This window comes from Motacilla alba, chromosome 3 (assembly GCF_015832195.1).
Source record: "Motacilla alba alba isolate MOTALB_02 chromosome 3, Motacilla_alba_V1.0_pri, whole genome shotgun sequence".
NCBI lineage: Eukaryota > Metazoa > Chordata > Aves > Passeriformes > Motacillidae > Motacilla > Motacilla alba.
Genome location: NC_052018.1, coordinates 105,672,280 through 105,694,561, shown reverse-complemented (window position 1 = coordinate 105,694,561; position 22,282 = coordinate 105,672,280). Strand labels below are relative to the sequence as shown.

General features: G+C 44.6%; 1 protein-coding gene across 3 annotated transcripts; it reads left to right on the top strand.

Moving 5' to 3' along the window:
• Positions 1–3,044: 3,044 nt before the first annotated feature.
• PSEN2 (presenilin 2) lies at positions 3,045–21,323 on the top strand. Of its 3 annotated transcripts, none has more exons than XM_038132524.1 (11): positions 3,045–3,103; positions 7,926–8,111; positions 8,828–9,057; positions 9,880–10,021; positions 10,880–10,947; positions 11,747–11,967; positions 12,787–12,885; positions 14,646–14,723; positions 16,326–16,445; positions 16,958–17,076; positions 18,896–21,323. In XM_038132524.1, exons 2-11 carry the CDS (start codon positions 7,968–7,970, stop codon positions 19,049–19,051), a joined length of 1,377 nt encoding a protein of 458 aa, XP_037988452.1. In that variant the 5' UTR covers positions 3,045–3,103; positions 7,926–7,967; the 3' UTR covers positions 19,052–21,323. The 3 variants fall into 3 exon arrangements, with proteins under 3 accessions (XP_037988452.1, XP_037988454.1, XP_037988455.1); XM_038132526.1 differs by lacking the exon at positions 3,045–3,103 and adding an exon at positions 3,173–3,292; XM_038132527.1 differs by lacking the exon at positions 3,045–3,103 and adding an exon at positions 7,658–7,681.
• Positions 21,324–22,282: the final 959 nt, after the last annotated feature.

The window sequence follows — 22,282 nt, the reverse complement described above, 5'->3', positions numbered from 1 at the left end:
CAAGACTCCTGGAAAGTACTGTCTATTCCAGAACAAAACTCCAGTGTGCTGGGCCTGACCCTATTCATATCTTCTGTGCAAGCACAAGAGGTTTTAATGTTATTTTGATGGATGGTGTCACGTCTGTTTCCATTCAAAAGCCAAGGGAGCGTCTCTGTTTGGATTTGTGTCAGTAGGCCTATTTCCGGGTATTATTTACATCTCCTGAAATAAAACAGTCACAATTCCTTGGATATATTTGAAGGACTGCAACAGTCTGTGACCAAAACCTCCCTGAGATTTCCTACCATAAACATCTCAGTACCAAAATGAAACACATTAGGGTAATCCCAGAGAATGTCCCCGTGTACTTCAGAACAACCACCAGCCTGGCCAGAGACACTGACCTCCCAAGTCATGGAGCTGTGATGCATCTGGGCATGTGATTTCCCTGGCAATAAGCACAAATCTGCATTATCTGGGAGAGATCCTTTAAGGAAATGACTGCACAGATCTGTTAAAAAATAAAAAAGAAAAAAAACCAGAAATATTTTTGGTGTCCATAACATACAGAGCAAGAGAAGAGAGGCTATCAAAGAGCCTGTTAACTTGCTCCCAGGTCAGATGCTTCTCATGTGATGCAGCTAATAAAAAAACCTGTGAAAAGGCATTCTAACTGAAAGCAGCACGGAATTAACACTCATGGATGGGGAGGCCAAAACAACTATTTGTCTCCCTATTACCCACTTTAGGCTACAGAAAGGGAACACTGAGCTGAGATAGATTTTTGCCTCATGCTACAAAGGAGGCAGGCAGGATATGCATTCTGAGAAACACAGCTGGGTTTCACGTACTTGTGCTTCCATGATGGTTGAAGTACATCAATTTTTTCTCATAAAACCCTTTGCTAGGTTGCACAAGACTTACACCTCTTAGCATTTGTCCATCAGGGTGAGAGCAAAAAAGGGAGGATTTAGTGAGAATGTGGAAAGAAGCAAGGAATTTGTTTGTCTCTAAATTTTAGTCCAGAGTAGGCACCTGTGAGCCCTTCCTACAGCAGAGCAGCACTTTTGAGAGATATAAAAAGCTGCAAGTTTAGCTTCTAAAGCTACTGATATGGGCAACTGGGCTTGTAAAACCAGTTCCCATCCCTTCAGCCCCTAGAAGAAGGAGCCTAAGAACAATTTCCCTATCTCCTGCACAGATCTGTGGCAGGCTCAGCTGGATTGACAGCTGCCAGTGAGGTGAAGAGCAGTACAGTTCAGACTGTCAACACTTTGGCTTTGAAGTTGTAAAATGTTTTAAAACAGATTAATATTTTTTACTATTATCCCAAATTTGTGTCAGATACTTTTGCTCCACGTAAAAGTGAAGGGGAGTAAAATCATTGTCAGTTATGGAAAATCTGAGTGCAGCCAAAACGATTCCTTCCCCTGATGTTCAACTTAACCAAGCAGCATCCTTCACATGTTTGAAGGACTCAATCCATCAGAAAGATTCCCATTAAAAAAAAATCTCCAGCTGGATCAAGTGTCCGGTGAAAAGGAACTCAAGAGCTCAGCACAAAGACCAAAAGTAGACACAGCCTTTGAGGGAAACCTGTTAGAAAGAGCTCTGATAGTGAAGAGCTCTTGGCTAGTGAAGAACACAGCCAAGCACAGAGTTTATCCGTTTTTCCAGGCTGACTTTACCTTGGCAAAGCCCAGCTGGCCATGCTGGGATAGGCAGCTCTCCAGGGCTCTGAAGAATTTTCCATGTGACTTAGTTCTGTGTGCAGTGTTCAAAATAAGAATTATGGGTACAAGGAAGGTGGATCACTTGTCACTGATGTTGTGCAGGGACTTCGGGGAAAAGAATGTGATGGCCAACTTAAGATTTGGAATCTGCAAAAGATTCCATTTTATCCACTGATTTATAGTGGGGCAATTCACGTATTTGTACCTCGTGTCTCCTCCGTTACCATCTTACTCTTCATTCCTCCTGTATACAGAATCATCCTGTGTGGCATGGAGCAAAGAGGAGTGTGAATCTCCCTGTGTCTGTGCCATGACTCCAGTTCGTGTCTCTGCCCCCACAGATGATGAGCAAGTGCTACAGAGCTGCCAGAATCTTAATTTCACTTGGCTGCTGCTTGATGAAGCAATGGGAACAGAGGCAAGAGTGGTTTTCTTCTGACTGAAGAGCAATTTCATCCGTCTACTGGATTATCTTGCTTACCATTATGCTTTTTTTTTCTTCTTTTAATTTTTAATTTTAGACAAAAACGCTTACAGTGTGAAAATACAAACTCCCCACACCCATTGCAAACAGGGCGAAATTGTAATTTTCCTTATTCACCCTCTGATCTCTATCCTGAGCAGGGGTCAGACAATTCTAGCAGGACTATCCTCTGGTTTCTCAGTTTACTCCTCCACACTTCTCTCTTATTATTTATTACTCCTTTTATTTCCATCAGCATCTGCATACCATTTTATTTACTGAAGGGATAAGTCGATGTGCATTTAACCCTTCCAATACTTGAAAGGGGCATACAAGAAAGAAAGAAATGGACTTTTTCAAGGGGATTCAGTGCCAAGACAAGTGAGAATGGATTCAGCCTGTAAGAGAGGAGGTTTCGATTATATATTAGATATTAGGAGGAAGTTTCGTACTGTGAGGGTGGTGAGGCGCTGGCACAGGCTGCCCAGAGGAGCTGCGGATGCCCCATCCCTGGAAGTGTTCAGGGACATGTTGGACAGGGCCTTGAGCAACATGGTTTAGTGGAAGGCTCCAAGCCATTCAAGGGGTTGGCACTGGATGACCTTCACGACCCATTCCAACTCCAGCCATTGCGGGACTGGGCGCTCCCCGAGGCTGGGGCACGGCCCGCACCCGCCCCACCATGGCGGCGCCGCCGCCTCACAGGCCGCCGCCGAGCACCGGGCGGGCGGGGACAGAGCCGCCTTCCTATTGGCCGATCCTCTTCCCCTTTTTCTCTCCTATTGGAGGAGAGCGGCCCATAGGCGGGGACAACCGCTGAGCGACGGCTGCGGCGACGAATGGGCGTGCTTGGCCGTCCCTCCCGGCCGGCGCTGGGGCGGGAGCCAATGGGAGCGGCGGGGGGCGCGTGCGGTGCCGGGAGCAGGTAAACAGCGGGGCCGGCCGGGGCGCGCCGCCGCCACCGGCACCGGGATGCGGGGTTGGGAGGCGGGATCGGGATCGGCATGCTGCGGGCTGTGTATGGGGCGGGCTGGGACGGGCCTGGCCAGGCCAGCCGCCGGCGTTCGCGCGGGGTCTCGGGGTCGCCGCGCATCCCAGAGCTGCCTGTGTCTTGGTGTGTATAAATGCATGTTCTATATAGGTGCATATTTTATATAAAATTTACATATTTCCATGTGTGTTTGTGTACGCACGTGTGTTAAAATAGCCGTGTACCTGTTTCTCCTGGGCGGGGGCGGCGTGTCCCGGCTTTCACTTGGAAGCGCCTCCGGCGCCCCTCGGGAGACAGGCAGAGTTCTTTAAGCGCCCAGAGGGGCAGCTGGGGAGCGAGAACATCGGCATGGAGGCAGGAGCTCCTCTGGCTCCTGCACAGTCTCTGCCTGCTGAGCTTGGGCTTGTCTTGAGTTTGTTTTTTTTTTCCGCTTTTCTTTCATGTTTGCTGTCGGTGTCCCGGGCCGTGCGCCTGGGATGCGCAGGGCCCAGCCCCGCTGTGTGCCCGTGTCCCCTTGCGGGGCCAGGGCAGGGACAGGGACAGGCAGGACACAGGAACTCAGCCCCGGCACGGGTGTCCTTGGGTGTCCCCGAAGTGTCACCTCCAGCCGCTGCTGGCTCTGATGCCCTCGGCAATACTGGGATCCGGAGTTGCTGCTCCCAGGCGTGGAGGTTTTAGCTGTGTGAGCAGCTCCGCAGGGCTGTGGTGCCTTGGTGCTGTGACAGGGAGTTGGCTCATGGAGTATTCGGGCTCAGTGCTGGCAGAATAATCCTCCTGACCCTCCTTCTGACCCTCTCAGGCAGTGTCTGCTTTCAGCTCTGCCAGCAGAATCGCCCCTTGGGGCTACATCTTGAGCCTTTTTTGTGGGACAAGAGGAAGCAGTGCTAGTTCAGCCACAATGTAGATAGAAAGCTACAAATCTTTACTACTTCCCACAGCATCTTGTGGTTTGTCATTTTTGTGTTCCTGGGGCTGAAAGGGAGTGGTATTTGTGCTCTGAGATGGTGTGCTCCAAGTCCCCTGTCATTTTAGCAGCATGCCTGTTCTGACTGTATTTATTGGCAGAGCATGGAAATCTCTCCTCCTAATTTTGGCCCCACCACTTCTGATTTCTTAAGTTTATTTCGTTCTCTTCATATTTATCAACAGCAGCCAAAACTTGGGAGAACATCAGGCTGTCAGTATCATCTCAGAGCTTTCTCTTGATCTAAATATAGCAAAGAAAATAAATTTTTCCTAATCTAATTGCCATCAAAGAGAGCAATATGGATAAGAAGGAATTTTAACTCTCAAGTGGATAATTAAGTATTCTGCCAGGCTATAGCAGTATATATTCTGTGCTGTATATTGTGGAGGTATTATTTGTGGTGGATGAAATGCAAAGCAAAGGATTTAGATTGTTTGCAGCATGAAAATAAAAGGCAAACAGGCTAGATCTTAATTAGTGAACTGGCCCAGTTTAATCAAAGTCCATAAAGCTGGTTTCTTGCAGTTGAGGAAAGAGGTCTCTTGCATGAAGGACATCTGAAAAGAGAACTGGGGACTCCTGCTTCCCTTCAGGATTCACAAGACTGCTGTAAAGCAGGAGTAATTGTGTTCCCACCTCAGCTCTTCTGAGAAGCACTTACTACTGGCCGACGTTTTGTCCTCTTGCATTTTTTCTATACAGTTTTGAGAGTTGGGTCATTTTGCTCTTAAGCATGGTATGATTTTTTTTTGAATGGGACCTGATGGTTTGAGAGGCAGAGAGGAGAACCTTGCCTGATATAACTCAGTGCTTCAGTTTGATAATGGCCTGGCATGTTAATGTATTTGGTAGATCATGCTCTAAAGCTTTCTGTGAATACAGAAACAGCTTACATTTATCTCAGCGCTCCATGTTTTCCATTCCTGAGCTGCCCTTCTCCCTTCTTCAGTTCAGCCTAGAAAAACAGTCAATTTGCACAGACATACTTGCTGTCATGAGTACGAGTAGGAAAGAAGCTCCCTTGCTTTCCATTGTGGTGTCTGCAGCATCCTTTTGGCAGGCAGAAGCAATTTGCACAAGACCCTTTTCCTTATTTTAAGTAGTGAAATGAGACCAGAAAACAGTGTGGCTTTGTAACACCCCTGTCTTAGCTGCCTGGTGCTCTGTGGCTCCCTTTTTATTTGCCAGACAAATCCCTGGCTTTCTGTTCTTTCCCTCTGCTCAGCCCAAAGGGTGCTGTCGTGCTGGGCACGAGTGTGACAGTGACCAGGCTGGTCCTTCCTGCCCTGGGGGACACATTGCTCCAACCACAGCTCTCTCCGGCAGCCAGCACAGCCTTGGTGCCAGTTCAAAGTGCACCCCTGATCAATAAATAGTGGCATTAGGTAAAATCCCTGCTGGCTCTGTGGCGGGGCAGATGTGTCAGCCCTCACTGGAACCATGGCTGTGCAAACAAGGGACAGTGAAGCTGTGTTCAGGTCTGAATCTGCTTGCTGAGCAGAAGTATCATGGCACCTCTGCATGTCCATATCCTTGCTGGGGGAGCCTAGGAGAAAATGTCCTTAAAATTGGCTGTATTTCAACATTTATTTCTTCCCACGTAACTGTGAAGGTTAGTAATTGGCACAGTGGTTTTGCTATTGGTTTAACTCCTCCAGTGAGCATAACTAGGGTATTGAAAGTAGGCTAAATGGCTGTCCCTTCAAAATCCTCTGCAGAATTGCTCTCTTTATGTAGCAAAAATGATTGCTTAAGTAATGGGAGAAAAAGTTCTTCAGTATTTTGATTGGGTTGTTAAAACCTAAATATTGGTCCCAAACTATCAGTGAGTAAAGCTTTATTTCCTCCTTGGTCTCTGGCATGAGCAGAAGCCTTTGAGAGTTATTTAAATCCTGTAGGTCACAGATCCTGTGGCATGAATAACTTATCCTGTTCCTCATCCAGAAGTATGTCATGACTGAATGACTGTGGATCTGACTTCTTTAAAGACCTAAATCCTAGAAGTGGAGCAGAGTCTGGTGTCCCAGCTGTAAATTGTGAGCCCTCAGGTGCTCAGGCAAAAGAGTGAGCAAATAATTTATAAATAATAATTATATTTATTATATATATTATAACAAATATATATTTATTTATTATTTATAAATAGTAAAATGATTTATTAAATAATTTTTAATTACTGTAGTAACAAATATTTAAATATAATTGATTAATAAAATAAATATTTAAAGAGAAAATAATTAAATAAAGTGTGTCAAGCATCCAGAGAGGAGATCTTGGTCTCTGTAAGAAATAAGCACACAAGTGTTAAGCAGCTCACTCAGTAAGAACATGGGATTACTATGAAGCTGACAGGCCTGGTGTGAGGGTTAGCCCTGCTTCTGCTTCCCATAATGTACCATTTCTATCACCAGAGGAGGAACAAAACTATATGAAAAAGCAAGAGAAGCCAGGGAAGGAGCAGATGTCTGAAAAATGTTTCACTTGGGTGGATTGAGTTGATGTTCTAAAATTTCTTGAAGGTGCAGATGTGTTGAGGAGGCTGTGAAAGAAAGGAGGGCTCTCCTACACCTCCCTCTTTCCTTCCTCCAAAGTGAATTTCAGTTTCTTTAGTGAGAAGCGAGAACATCTCACAGATCTTCAAAGTAAATACTCTGATGTGCTGGTTGGGCTGTGAATGTATGATTCAGATTTAAGTGACTGTGTCCAAATCACGTGGCTTCTTCAGCTTCCTCTTCTGTTTCCTGAGACACAGGAACTTGGGTAAGGTTCTGTAGAGGAGAGTTGTTTTGGTAGATATAACTGCTGACAATGCATTAGAGGTATGGTTTTGCTCGTGGACAAGTGGCTGAGTATCAGAAAAGTGATTAATTACTTGCTTTGTTAAGCTGCCTTAATAAATGCTGAAAGGAATTTTCCTACTAGTTGCATTTATAACTTCCTGAAATCCCGATTTGAAGGCTGTTCTGCCATGTTCAGGGCAGTGCACCTTCTCCCTCTGGTGTCTGGAAAGAAGAGCTGTTCTTTCCTTTCTGCACTCTGTCACTGCTTTGCCTGCTTTTCTGCATAGCAGTAGGTGAAAAGAGGCCAAGCATCTCTAGCCCTGACATTTATTCTCCGTGTTTTTGCCCATTCAAGTAGTTTTTTGCTTCTAATCACAAGACAACATAAGGAAAAACCCACAAGTGGCTCTCTTAAAAGGAGACAGGTGTTTCCCTTGCTATGCAAACCTCTTCATCAGCAAAGAGAAGCACTGCTAATAAAATTCATCTGGTTAATAAACAGTCATAAGACAGCATGTAGCTCCTGATTAGGGCCTTATGTAAAGCTGAGGCTCCAGGTTACTCAGAAACTTCTGCTCCTTGCTGATGCTCACGGGAGTGTTGTGTAAGAGCTGAGCTTTCTGACAGGCAGCCAGCGTGCGAGGTGAATCTGTGTCTGGCCCCTGCCAAACAAACACTGAGAAACCTCCTTTTTTGGAAGGTAAGGCATACTGATGGGAGAGGGGAGATAGAGGCAGCAAGTGTGAAAGCTGTGGTAAAGAAAAAGTAAGTTTTTTTAGTGCTGCATTTTGCTGATATCCGTGCCTGCAGCAGTCCCAGGGACTTGAACTGAAGGGATTGTCATGCCTGGGTGAGGGCAGGATAAATCTGCTCTTGGGAGGAGATGGAGCTGCGTGGTGTGCTGGAGCTTCCCTGCTGAGACCTGCTGAATCCTCTTCAGACTTTCAGTTATTTGCAGTGTGGTTGGTGTTCATTGTTTTCTTCCCCTCTGCTCTGCTTGTCCCCACAGCCTTGGGTAGTGCTTGGCTGTGCCCTCCTGAGCACAGCGGCGATGATCACGTTCATGAACAATTCGGACAGCGAGGAGGAGCCCTGCAATGAGAGAACATCCCTGATGTCTGCAGAGAGCCCTCCAGTACCCTCCTACCAGGATGGCCTGCAAGCCTCAGAAGCAGGGGAAGCACAGGCACATAGGGTAGGTGTGTGTCCCTCACAGGGTGTAGTGGCAGAAGTAGTCCTGCTACCCCTCAATCCCTCCTACCAGACTGGATTCTAGGGTTGTTGTTTCCCTGGTGTCACACTCAGCCAGCAGCAGCACTGCCTGTTGCCATTTCCTCCACTCTGACTTTTCCCCCATTTTTATCTCCATATATACTCCTCCCTTTTCCTTCCTTTTGGTAAAGATACAGGCTTTTAATCAGGACCCGATGCACATATGACTGTTGCAGGACATCCTTTTTGGCTTTTCTTGTTTTGCCAAATACCCTTTGTCTGCTCTGGTCAGATGCAGCTAATGTTAGAAGAGAATCTAGTCCAGGTGCCAGCAAAGCAGCGGGATAAAGCAAGCACAGCATTGCTGAGAGAGGAGGAACATGTCAAGCTTTTGTCACCTTAGATGACATCTTCTCTGTCTACTTCTGGGCATCTTGCCCTTCATGTTCATGTCTCTGTCTATATATGTGTATTTGAAGAGGTCCTTAGATATTCAAGAAATTGGTTTAAAAACTATGGCAACCTGTTTGCAATGGAATTTAATGGAATTTCTAATTGTATTGTTCAGTTGATACCTTTCTATTAGGACTCGGCTGCTGTGCTGTGGAGGCCTACAGCAGCCTCGTGAGATATGATGGAATCAAGCTTTGAACACAAAGAAAAGAAGCATCTTACACACATGCAAATATTTCTTTTCAGAAGAGGCGAGCAGGCGGCAGCCGTGGCCCAAACAATATTGCTGCTGGAGAAATGTCCGGCTCAGGTGTTCCAGTGAGAGAAAGCATCCTGGAAAATGAAGAAGAGGAACTGACTCTGAAATATGGAGCAAAGCATGTAATCATGCTCTTTGTGCCTGTCACCCTTTGTATGATTGTTGTCGTCGCCACCATAAAGTCAGTGCGCTTCTATACGGAGAAAAACGGGCAGCTGTAAGTGGGCTCTGCAAACAGCCTCAGTATGTGGGACCCCCTGCTCCACACACACCCTCTGTGCATGCAGAGTGCTTCCTTGGCAGGCTGGGAGAACCTTTACACAGGTGAAGGTGGCTGTAGAAACAGAGGGAGAGCTTCCTGAAGTATGCTATGTTCACCTGTGTAAGTTTTTCCCACGCCTGCGTTACACTGATGCGTTAGCACTGTCATTTATGGTGCCCTGAGAGCACCACAATAATGAAACTGCTTCCTTCTGCAGCAGAAAAGGCCCAGGCTGAACTCCTAGACTGTTCACTCACTAGCTGGCAGCAATGAGGGAATAGCATGTTCATTTGGATGAGTGTCTCATTTCCTGGTGATATTTCTGGTTCCTAAAGGCTCGTGGTGTGGATACGTAATTCTATCCAGCTCCTGCTGACAGTGCCTGGCTCCTGGGGCTGTAACTGCTTCACATATGGCATGGACAAAGGGGGACTGTGGTCCCTTGAACTGAATCAAAGGAAACAAAATGGGGAAAGGGGTGTAGGGTGGTGAGAAGGGATAAAAGAGTCTAAGACTCTCCTACCAAGTGTGGAAAGAAAGGGTGTCCCCCATTTCAGAACAGCTGGGAACCCGGCTGCTCTGTAAGAACGTGCTTTTGATAGAGACCACTAATCTTTAGTTGATAATTAACTTGAGCCCAGCCTACATCTCATGTTTGCTGTCCTTGGCAGTTCTACCTCCCTTTCTTTCCCACACACAGAGAGGTCTGGTTTTATCTGGGAGAGATAGTTGGAAGAGAATATCTATACTTTATATAGCTTTTGCTTTATCCTGCAGGATCTACACCCCTTTCAGTGAGGACACCCCGTCTGTGGGCCAGCGTCTCTTGAACTCGGTGTTGAACACCATCGTAATGATCAGTGTCATCATTGTAATGACTGTGTTCCTAGTGCTGCTCTATAAATATCGCTGCTACAAGGTAAAGCATCCGTGCCACAGCCTTTTCCATCTCTGTGCTCTGAGCCTGGGATCAAATGGGCCTTGCATGGCAGTGAGAGACACAGGCACTGCACTGGCTCATCCTCATCTTGGGCACAGCAGGAATCATACTGTGCCGAAGTTTTTTGTCAGTAGTGATGGAGCTGTGGCTCTGAATAGGCTTTGCTATTATTTTGTCACTAATGGCAGGCCCTTAAAAACAAGGTCTGCTACTTTGTGTTAGGTCTGAGTCTTCTGCAGCTGATCCAAATGTTTTGCGATTTGTACTTGTGGACTAAGTTATACTATTTACTGTGAATGCCTTCTCTTAAGACATTTCACACAAGCTTTGTGGGAACTGGTATTATTTCTGCCTGTGGAAGCTCTGGTAGAGGAGCACAAGGCTTGGAGAGAAAGGCACATTCAGGTTCTATGGTGCTCAGGGAGTTCTTACATGTGGTACCAGCCCAGCATTTGAGCTCTGTCCACTCCTGCTTTTTAAACTTGTCCCAAAGACAGAGTTTATTTTTCAGCCTTGGGAAAACCCCTCCTCCTTCCTAGCTAACAGAAAGAATGCGCTCGCCTGTGTGAGCTAGCAGCCAGCCTGAATACCCATGAAAATGCTTAGACCAGAGACTGCAATAAACCCAAACCAGCTAAAACGCTAGGGGACAGAATACAAAACGAAAGTGGGAGAACCGGGAGGAACTGGCTGTCCCTCCTCCTTCACTGACCATAGGGAAGGCAGGGTCTTTGGCCACTGGAAGAGGAGTGCAGAAGGAGACTATTGAGCTGCAGTTCTGTCACCTGTGCAGGAGTAACAGCCCCTCCAATCACTGTCTCTTCTTGCCCTTGATAGTTCATCCATGGCTGGCTGATCCTGTCCTCCCTGATGCTGCTCTTCCTCTTTACCTACATATACCTCGGGTAAGTGGGAATGGTGCAGGTAACCTGGCAGTTCAGGGCTCCTTCACCTCTTGGCTGAGAATTCCCACTTTGAACAAGAAAAGGAATGTCTTCCCTTCTCCAAATGGATTTTTAAGTGTTGTTAGAAGAAGATAGCTTTCTTTTCTAAAAACTGGGAAAGAAGATCATTAATAGTCAATGCTCAGTTTTACAAAAATTGCTGGGAAGTGATACTGTGAGCATGAAATGAACAGGCTGAATCTTGTGGTACAGAGGCCCTGGATTATACATTGAGAAGCATGTGGAAAGCCACTTCATGTGCCAAGTTACTTTCCCGATTTGTCTTTTTTCTTGGACAACATTGTTTCAAGCTCATTCCCTTAGCTCCCAGCTCAGGTGAAAGGAAACTTTCAACTTGTGGGTGACATTTGTTAAGACATTCTCATTTTTAACTGTGAGCATATTGCACCTGGTGGGATGACACTGACAGGATTTCTTTGTTGTAGACAGTCATGTAGCCACAGGCCTATGCTCATTTAAGACTTGAAATCCTGCCAGCTCAAACCCTTGGAATTGCTGTTGCACTGAGGACTAAGGCAGTGGGGTGCTAACACAGCACATCCATCTCAGACAGGAGGAACAGAGCTCAGAGCAGCAGGTAGATAAAGGGCAGGTTCCCCTTTCATGATGAGAGTTGCTCTATTCTGCTTCCTCCTGGTATAGTTGGGGACTTTTTTGTTTAACTACAGCCTTACCTTTTGTTTTACTTTGCATGTCACTTGCCTTCACTGCTTAGCTAAATTTTCTTGTGGTATTCCAGGGAAGTATTGAAGACGTACAACGTGGCCATGGATTATCCCACTCTGTTCATAGTCATCTGGAATTTTGGAGCTGTTGGAATGATTTGCATCCACTGGAAAGGTCCCTTGCAGCTCCAGCAAGCTTACCTCATTATGATCAGTGCTCTAATGGCATTGGTGTTCATTAAGTATCTACCTGAGTGGTCAGCATGGGTGATTCTAGGCGCAATCTCCATCTACGGTAAGTTGGGGTTGTGACTCTCAAGGTGTGGCTCCTGGAGAGGTTACTCTGTGGCAATCTCAGGACTCTGTATGTCCTTCCAAAAAACCAACTTCATGGTGCTAAAAGCTTTAGAAAGTGTCAGATAGGCTATTAATTTGACTCCCTGCCTTGTCTCTTGCTAATTGTTGGTGTAGGTAGTGTACCTCAACCAGGTCTTTCAAAGTGGATCACCAAGTCAGGGAAGGACTGAACCTCACCTGACTGCATGGTAGGGGTGGCTGGATTTTTATCAGCAGCAGACCTGACAGTCTTGCAGGTTTTGTTTATTGTTGTCAAGAGATCATGGATTTTGGTATGAGTTCTAAATTTCAAGAGAACCTGCAGAACAAGAGGGAGGAGATGTAATGGAGGAGAGAGGGTGGGCAAAGAGGGCTGAAGGCCTTCCTGCATGTGAAGCACAGAGCCAGAGTACGTAGTGATGGATTGTGGAATGTGAACAAAGCACCCCCACTCCTCCTCTAATTAAATTTAACATCTCAGTGAAATGCTGCCATCAGCTTTCAAAGAACTCGTGTGGTATTCTCAAGGGGCTTTTTATAGGATTAGCACAGTGAAAACTCTTATTACTACATTAAGGCTTGGAGATGGTATTTTAAGAGAACAACACTTTCAGGGACTTAAAACAGCTAGAGTTATGCAAAGTGGTGGAAAGTGGCATTCAGGAAATCATCTGGTTTGTAAGGATAGATGTAGATTTAAGGAGAGAACATCTTAAAGATAAAGAATGTAAAATATGCATGACAGTTCAAGATGAGATTGGTCCTTTTCTTTCTGCAGATCTGATGGCTGTTCTCTGTCCCAAGGGGCCACTGAGAATGCTGGTAGAAACTGCACAGGAGAGAAATGAGCCCATTTTCCCTGCATTGATATATTCCTGTGAGTAATATTACAAAGTTAATGTTTTTAGCCAGACGAAGCTCTATGTCTGTGTCAAAGCAAAGAGCACTGTCTTAGCTACTCTCTTGCCTTAAGAAGGGTGTCCAGTTATATTCTGGAATTTGTAGAAGGCCTTGTTTATCAGTTACAATGTTGCTAACTATAATTAGCCAAAGGGAGCCCACATTGACCTTGCGAAGCTGGATGTTCAGAAACAGATTAATCCTTTCATGAATATAGTGCAGAATGTGCCTCTTTTTTTCTGCACACAAAACCCTGTGTGAGGTGGGCAGCAGTGTTTGCCAAGTTCTGTGATGAGGTGATGCTCACTCAATACATTTATTCATTGTGTGTATACTTTACAGACACACTTCAAACATGTGATAAAGCTCCATGCTTCCTGCAGCCCCCTCTTGCCCTCTGTACTGTACAGATGCCAGTGCTTAGAATATTTTTGCTTTATTGTTCATTGTTTGGCTCCTCGCTTTGCAAAGGGCTCCATTCAATATTGCTCTGCAAACAGAATCAGTCATCTCTCCCCTGGCTTTCTTGGGCTCTTTAACTACCACAGTGTCTGGTGCCCTTGTCCTGAGGTATCCACATGCCTAAGATAAGATTGTTGGAAGGCAGAAGACTCAACACTCATAGGACCTGAACTCGAGTGCTTCATGGACCTCAGTGACTTTTTCATTACATCACTTGGAAGATGAAGGGTTATTCCCAAATGTTTGGTGCTAAGCTGAGGATGCCTACAACCTGATGGATTTTTTTTTTCTTCAAGCATTTAATGTTGCATAAATGCCTTTATGTGTTCCAAGCAGAGCCTCAGTTCACCTCAGCTGCCTTCCCTTTTACAGGAGATTCTGTTACACAGACCTGAGACAATCTAGATGAAGTCTTTCACATGCTTTAGTTAACAAACAGGAGCTTCCCTAAAGGAGAATGCAGTTCAGCAAATAATAAATACTGAACAAAAAGTTGTTGTGCAGAATGTCAGCGTCCCCATTGCAAGATGACATTCTGGGGCTCCCTCTAGATGCAAAAACATCACCTTGGCTGAGATCATCGTGGAAAAGCAGGCACTGTGTTTGCCTTAGCTTATTTTGTTTAGCTTAGCTTCTGTAACATCAGGGAGACTGATGCACACTTAAATAAAAAGCTGATTTGAGTTCCCTTCCGCTGATTTTGGAATTTTTTGTATTCCTTTTCAGTTTAAGGATCCCAAGAATAAACCCCCAAACATCAGTTCTATTGGAACCAAAACATTAATATGCAATATTTTGACAGGATGGAACCACAACAGGCAGAGAGAAAACTTGCATTCTGACAACTCCTGTAATCCCTCACTTGTGTGCTGTACCTTTAGCAGAACATGAGCAAGCTTTGTTAGTTTACTTCTGGTTACCTTTTGTATTACCACCATTCCCTGGGAAATTGTTTTCTTTGAAGAGAAGAGCCAGAAATCGGGAAGAAACCAAAGGAGTTGAGGACCCTAGTTCTGGAATTTTGCTTTCTTTAATCCACAGAGAAGATTATACTGACTCTTAGCTACTTGTGCCCTGGGACTTTCTTAAAAACCAAATGGATACATTGCCTTGGCTTTCTCCCACCTTGCTGTCTCAGTGCTAGGAAAAGCAGTTGAGTGTTTTAGAAGCATTTACAGGGGCAGGGGTTTGTATTTTCAGGGACAGCTAAATACTTATTTCCTCTGAGATATAGTGGCAAATGTTTTATGCAGGTGATTACTTTCTTTCTTCCAGCTGCTATGATGTGGACAGTTGGAATGGCAAAGCCAGACACAGCAGCAAGAGCTCCAAGTCAGCAGACATGGGATGCAGGTTTGTTTGCGTGTTCCTCTCCCATACAGAGCACTGTCCTACAGAAATAATGAATATGTTTGAGACTGAATGCAAACATAAGCTCCCAAATCCTGATGGATGGATTTTTTTTCAGTGTTGTTACTTGCAGAACTCAGTGATGTTCATAAACCTGCTGTTAGGACTGGCAGCAAAGATGAGCAGACAGTGTAGGAAGCTCCAGGCCACTTTTATTTAAAAAAAACCCAAACAAACAACAAATCAAACAAAAGTGTTGTTCTCACTTTTTTTTGGTGTACTGAAGTCAAAGCTGAAAGTGAGCTAGTGGGGATTTATATTTTTCCATACTGGGGATGGTAAATTACAACATAGGCTTCTAAATATAATACTGATGAGCTGGTAAACTTCAGTGTTGTATTCAGACCAGTGCCATGGAGCACCTCTCTGTAAGTGCTCTATGGCTCACCCTGCTAAAGAAAATAAATATCTTTACCCTTGGGTAAAGCCTTGTGTTAAGGCAGTTACCCACCAGTAGCTTTTGTGATTCAAGGTTACATTGTAGCTGGTTCTGCAGTAATTTGGGTGCCTTTATCTTCTTGAGATGCAAATTAAACTGCAGTTTTAAGGTGACTGAATCAAATCTTACATGTAGTTTTGAGAGGACTTCCCATCTAGTCCTGTTGCACCTCAGAGATGACAGTACTTTTGAATGTTAAGGCAATAAATGTGTGCAAAGGTTTGATAACTGAACAAGCTGCTTATTTCAGGATGAAGCAGCTGACATACCAAGGAATGGCAGGGACACAAACCTGCTGTGAAATGGGGCACAGAGCAGGCACAGACTACATGCCGAGAGGTACAGAATGCTCTGGGGAAGCTCTGTGTCCCAGATCACAGTCTGCTTGCACCTGCAGCAACAGTAACCTGTCAAACTGACATGGACTGAAGAGTTTGTAGGAGCTTCTGAAAAATAGGAGTTGTCAGATAAAGTCATGTATCACAGACTGGCTGCTTCCAAAAGTACTGCCAAAGGCTCTGTCAGATGTGCTTTAACAGAGGGGGGAAAAAAGTTAAATTTGTGGACAATGAGATGTGTCTTGCTTTCTATATGTGAACAGTCAGCTCCAAGAATGTCAGTGTGACTCAGGACTTCTCTCACAAATGGCAATCCTCTTAGTCATCCATTTTGGTTATATGACTGGTTCGGGAATACCTGAGCACCTCCACCCCAGAGGTGTAACACTATGGGAATGCACATTAACTTTGGTGGATTTGCCTTGTCATTCTGGGCTGTGCAGAGCAATGTTATGTCTGTGTACGTGCTCCCTTGTTAAAGCCACTGAGCTCCTGGGTGGCTGCCAGAGAAGCTGTGAACACCCACGCTTCCAACTGTTCCAAACAATAACACACATGTTTCCCTCAAAGCCACTAAATGTCCCTGCTTCAGCTGGTCCTGATGGTCACATCTCCAGGAGACAAAGGGCTTAGCCACTGCAGGGCAGCTTCACAGGAGTGTGGATTTCATGGGCTGTAACATGTTATAAATGTAGCTGTCTCCTCTTGTGTTTCTCTCTTTTTTTTTTTTCCCTTAATCCACTCTTGGCCTGTTTTTGTGGAACCAAGCTGAGGATGGGAGAGAACACCTCAGGAGCCCTTCTCATGCAGAGTCTCAGATGTCAGAGACGAGGAGTCCTGTTCCAACTCGCCCCATCACTTCTTTAGAGGAGCTCGAGGAGGAGGAAAGTAAGGGAAGCTTTATACTTTGTTTTCATGTAGTCAGAGCCTGACATTTTTACTCTTGGTGGTTAACACTCTGATACCTAGTCTAATCTAATCACAGTTCATTTGAACAGCTGTGCTTGCTGAGCAATGAAGATCTTGAGTCTGACTGTGTATTACCTCTTGCTGCTGCAGAATCTGTTCTGGGATTGTGGTTCCAGTGACATCTATTGGCTACCTGTACTATTTAAAACAGCTCCTTCTTCCCCCTGACTTCTGTCCCTCTCTGTCCTTGGGCTTCCTCACCTGGTTCATTTGTGAAGCAGCCCAGGGAAACACCTCAGAGAATGAGGGAGAGCAAAGCAATTAGGGGGAAGAGGGGCTGGAAGTCTCAGCCTCCTCAGGAATGTGTGGGTCCAGGTTGGAAGCCAGGATTAGGAACCTTTGCCTGCTCCCAGGGGACAAGAATTTGTTCAGGAGGAAGCAAACCAGGAGGCTGAGAATTAACACTTGTTTTCTTTTTCCACTTCTTTCAGGGGGTGTGAAGCTGGGCCTCGGAGACTTCATATTTTACAGCGTGCTTGTTGGGAAAGCGGCTGCCACAGCTAGTGGAGACTGGAATACCACACTGGCCTGCTTTGTAGCCATTCTCATAGTAAGTGAGCAGCTTTTAAAAGCTCTGTCACACCCTGTTCAGCACAGAAGTGTTGCCAGGAGTACCAGCAGCTGAGCACTGCTGAATCAGTCCAGGTAGCCTGCTAGGTATTCAGGAATACTCTGTCTCTAGGCTTTAGACAGGCACTGCAGCAGAATGATCCAGGCTAATCCGAGCAGAGCCAAGCGTGGATGTGGTGGGGCTGAAACAGCCCCAGGGAACTGCTGGTGTGTTTGCTTCAGCCACAAGAGTCAATATTAGCAACTCCACACTGATTAGCAAGTGTAGTTGAAAAGGTTAACTCTGTTATGCTAAGGGGAGCTGATAGATAAGAGGATGAGGACCTATCTTATTCTACTATTTGAGGTGGAAAAATGAGAAGGAAGGAGACTTAGATCCATGGAAATTATCAGTAAGGGCAGATGACTAACATACTGCAGCTGCTAAAGAGTTGGTCCTGCCAGGTCTAACGAAGACACACTGTTAAGCTTCCACCTGAGTGGAAAATAATTACTATGCACTTGCTGTTTACCTCAACATGGAAATTAACCAGAAAGACAACAGCAGGATTTTTAGAATGTAAAAGAAAGTAGATTACTATGTCCTTCTTGAGCCTCTATTTTCCTACGTAGATCTCACTGTGACGATTGTGCATCAAAAAGCATGCAAACTACTAATGAGCTGCCTTCACTGGAGTCTGTCCAGTGTAGCTTTCTGACCCCACAGCTCAGAGAAACCCATAGGATCACCAAACTCCATATGCTGCAGTCCAGCACAGGGGGGGTCCCTTTGCTGGGGGAAATGTTCTTGGTCATCCACCTTGTGAGGCCAAATGCCCCATTCTCTGTCTTTTGTGGTACTGTTAAAACTAGTTCCATCTCCTTTTGCAGTTTCATAATCTTGCTGCTACGTGGCTTTCTGGTTCCCAAAAATGTCCCCCCCAGTTTCCCAGCAGTAAGCACATCTCTAAAGGGAGATGAGATTTAAAGAGCAGGTGTAGGCCAGATATGGTCCATGAGAGAATAAGAACAGAACTACAGGATCAGGTGGATTGTGAACAAGTTTGCAGTCTAGAAACACTGATTACAAAAAAGAATTTAAAAAATCCTGTCTGCTGATATTTTTGAAGCCCGGTGTCTTTGAAGTTTTGTCATCATGGAATAATTAAAAAGGGCTCTGATGAGTGAAGGAATCTAGAGGTACTTAGCCACAGTATCTACCCAGAATATACAATAGCTTCCTCACATGCTCCAAAAAACAGATCTTGGCCTGCTATCCAGGTAAAACCAGAACTCACCCATTGTAACAAGCAATCCAGCCGAAAGAACAGCAGTGGATGTTTGATTAGGTTTCGGGATTTTTTGTTTTTCTTTCCTTTTTTACCCTAAGGGACCTTGTAAACTGGGAATGTGTTACAAATATTAGAGACCTTCAGTGGAACTCCTATCTGTGCAGTTCACAAGGATTTAAACGCTTTCGTCTGCTGGATCAGTACTTCAGTCATAATGGCACAGAACAAGGAGTAAAATAATGTGTAAAGGAATTAACCTCTTGGGGTCAGCTGTACCTCTGCATTAGCTGTTTATACCACTTTCTCAGCAGAAAGCTGTGCTCAAGATTGCTGAGGAAAAACCTGGCCAACTTGTGTGAAAGATGAAGCTGTGGCACATACATACTCTGCTGCTGGTAGCTCAGGCAGTCTGCAGTGCTCTACAGTGCATTTAGATAATTATCTGTATGTTGGCTTGTTGGTGACAGATATATTTCTGGCTGTCTTACTGTTATCTCCTTGTGATTTTTATTCTGTTCTCTCTAACAGGGTTTATGCCTAACACTTTTACTGCTGGCTGTTTTTAAGAAAGCACTGCCTGCTCTTCCCATCTCCATCACCTTTGGCTTGATCTTCTACTTCTCGACGGACAACCTTGTGCGACCGTTCATGGACACCCTGGCTTCCCACCAGCTGTATATTTAGAAGAAGTGGGAGTTAGAGGATTCTTTTTCAAGCTTTGCTGTGAAGTATGGTACAAATGTTTGGAATAGGTCATAAAGTTTTTACACTTAGTGCCATATATTTGTAAGGAAAACACTAATTCCTTGATAGGCCGTGTACTAAAAATCTAATAGTTACATGTTGAACTGAGATTTTTCACAGGACTTTTGGTGAAAAGCCTGGCTCCTTGCTGATATCAGAGTGTTACTTCTATTTTATTTGATGTGCACAGTGGCTGTTGTGAGCACAGAAACCTGTATGTGGCATGGAACACTGGAGAGGTGAGGGGTCTGATCTTCCAGGAGCTAAGTAAGGTGTTTTAGCCCTGGAACTCCAGTCATCTTTTACCACAGTCTAGAATTTCCGAGTCTTCACACTTCTGAAGTGTTGTGCAAACATGAGGCGCAAGTGATTGGAAAAGCCCAGCTGGGAGCATGCACAGAGCAGTGTGTGAGCCATTAGAGAAGTGAGGCTGAACTTCCTACGCTGGCTGCTGTGCACACAGCATCTGTTGAAATTGCCCCAAGGGCCCATTTATCCTGACCTTAGTTAGACATGGCGAGCCATGAGGGATCAAGACAGGATGGTGGGATGGTGGAGCATCATGCTCCTGGCTCTGAGCACATCCACCAGTGCAGCAAGCAGCTGATGGAGGCAGGGCTGCCCCTTCCAGCGCATCAGATCCTCAGCGTGCGGAAACAGATACTGCTCTCTCCTCCCAACATTTTATTTTTTAGGAAATATTTTCCTGGGTCATTACTACAATCCTGAAGTGACCCTAAGGTGGAAATGACTGAACAACTCCAGTAAATCAGACCTGTAACTTACTACCTGTGTTTCTGGTCTCATTTCTGTGCATTGTTGTAACTACTCCAAAGGAGGATTTACCTTCCCTTTATTAAGAGGTCCTCTCTTACACTGACTGAGACTTGCTTTACCTAGGTTTTTGTACTGTTTAAAGATTATTTTTTTAATTACAAATTTTAAAATAGCTATTTAGTGTCAAAGGAACTCTTTTGGAAATATCCAGTCATAGTTTGTATCAAAATATTGGGGTGCAAACTTCAATCTGTTGTTACATTACTTTTAGAAATAGCTCTACACCCTCAAGTGAGTTCATTAAGAAAATCACAGTGCTTGATGTCAGTAAAAAATACATAGGACAGACTGAAACTTTGTTTTGTCCACCTTTGAAAGTAATTTTGTTTCTACTCTTAGAGTCAGTTTTTCAATAGTTGCCAAAGTTCTGTGATTTTATTTTTCCTTTTCTTTTTACTTGTGTCTGTTACTCAAACAAGCTCAGTTTTCTTTGACAGCTGATCAGTGTCAGTAAATGTAACATGTGAGAATCCATGAATAATGCAACGTCTTTGAGAGACATAGAACTTAATTTCTGGAAATACTTTTCAGCAAAGGCTTTGAATTACACAATTTTATGTCGTGCTTTTTCCAGTAGACTTGTTCAAGCTCATCTGCTTTGATAATTAACAAGGACATCACACAGGTGATTCAGACTAATTTTTAAAAAGTGCATAAGTGTTTTTAAAAGGTGCGTGTGTGTGTGTGTGTCTCAGTCTGGACAAGTCAGTAACTCTTGCTCTTTGTTAGTTTTCCGTCCTCATTTCTCATATGTGCAATGTTTGGACTTAACAACTGCAGAGTTAACTATTACTAAAAGGTATTTCCTTTGGAAATGTAAATCAGTAGAGCTTTGTTTGCTGATTTTTAAGGTTTATGTGAGAGTTGCTTTTTCTATTTGTTTGTTTGTGTCTGTTCTTTTTAATGAAAACAGTTATAGGGCCAAATTGGACTAGAATCACTGGGAAAGGTGATTTTACTTTTTGCATTGCATGGCGTAGAGAGGATATGAATTATTTGTATATACTGAAAGAAGAATCCTGCTTGGCTTATCAGGGTTGTGTTTCTATGAAAGCAGAGTTGATACTTGAAGGAAACTGGGAGGGGACCCTTCACATATTGAAGGATCACCACTGGTTTTCTGCAGATACCCGCTTGCCAAAGACTGGCCTTCCACTGACCAATTCTGCAGAACTTAAGAGAATTTTAATTTAAAAGGTAACTGAGCAAGAGATTCTGGCAGTGCAACACAATGTATTGTCCTGGTGAGTGAAAGGAGTTTATCTTGGGTATACTGGAGTGGTTATAATTGTATAAAAGTTCATATGTATTTACTACAAATATATATTTGTGTTTGTGTGTCCACATACACACAGACACGCAAATTTTAAAATTACATGGAGTGATTTCTCATCTCTTTGGACATTTTCGCTGTGCATAAAGTGAAGTTTTGTTTGTGATGTTAACATTGTGCAGCATGGCCTTAGATGTGAAATGCAGAGGGCAGGATTTACCCTACTCACAGCTGGCTGCTACATGAGCTACTGACTCAGTGACCTGGCAACTTGAATCAGCAAAGCATTTGTCTGCCTAATGTGTTCATTCACCTTGCTGCATGCTTTGAACCAGCACAGCTGCCAGGTACACTGAGGTGACACCTTTCTTGATGCTGGTGTCACTCAACATCTGAAGTCCTACAGGAGGTGCCGCGTGTTGGCATGTTCCTGTGTGATCCCGCTCACACTCATCCCTCCTCTCCAGTCTGAAATGAGTGTTCCATGGCATCTACTCTCAAATGTAGCTTGGGCATACATTAATCTTAAAGATCTAAGACTGAAGCCAAGTCCACGAACAAAAATGTAGCAGTGAGCCTGCCTAGTGCAACCCCCCATTGAAACTTCTGGTGGGAGGTCTGGGGTTGTTTTGCTGAAGTGTCTGCTGTGTGTCAAAGACTGGAGATGAGCCCTGTCCTCAGAGGATGCACAAGAAGCATCACAGTCATAATGAAAAAGACAGAAACTGGATAGTCCTTGCAGAAGCACACAGCTTTCATTTGATACTCATGGTCTGATTCATCAAACCTGACTTCAGGCTCTTTGTTCTTGCCTTCATAGGTACTTCCAGTTAATCCCGCTGTGTTTGCTTTCCTCTTCTTTGTAACTCAGACTGGGTTTTGGTTTAAATTGAATATAGAGTTATTTTTCTTTTTTGTTTCCCTCAGTCCCCGATCTCAGTTTCTGCTTTAGAGATGCTCCTTGGCAGCCACGGGAGGGCAGTAGGTCTATGTGGAGAAGTACCAGCCATTTTAAAGTACTCTGCCATGTGCCCCTTGTTTTTCAGAGTGGCTGAAGGCCC

Coding starts and splice junctions, on each gene's coding strand:
- PSEN2 (XM_038132524.1), top strand. CDS start 7,968: ATGATCACGTTCATGAACAATTCGGACAGCGAGGAGGAGCCCTGCAAT. Junction 16,446..16,957: donor GGAGCTCGAGGAGGAGGAAA/GTAAGGGAAGCT, acceptor CACTTCTTTCAG/GGGGTGTGAAGCTGGGCCTC. Junction 17,077..18,895: donor GCTTTGTAGCCATTCTCATA/GTAAGTGAGCAG, acceptor TCTCTCTAACAG/GGTTTATGCCTAACACTTTT.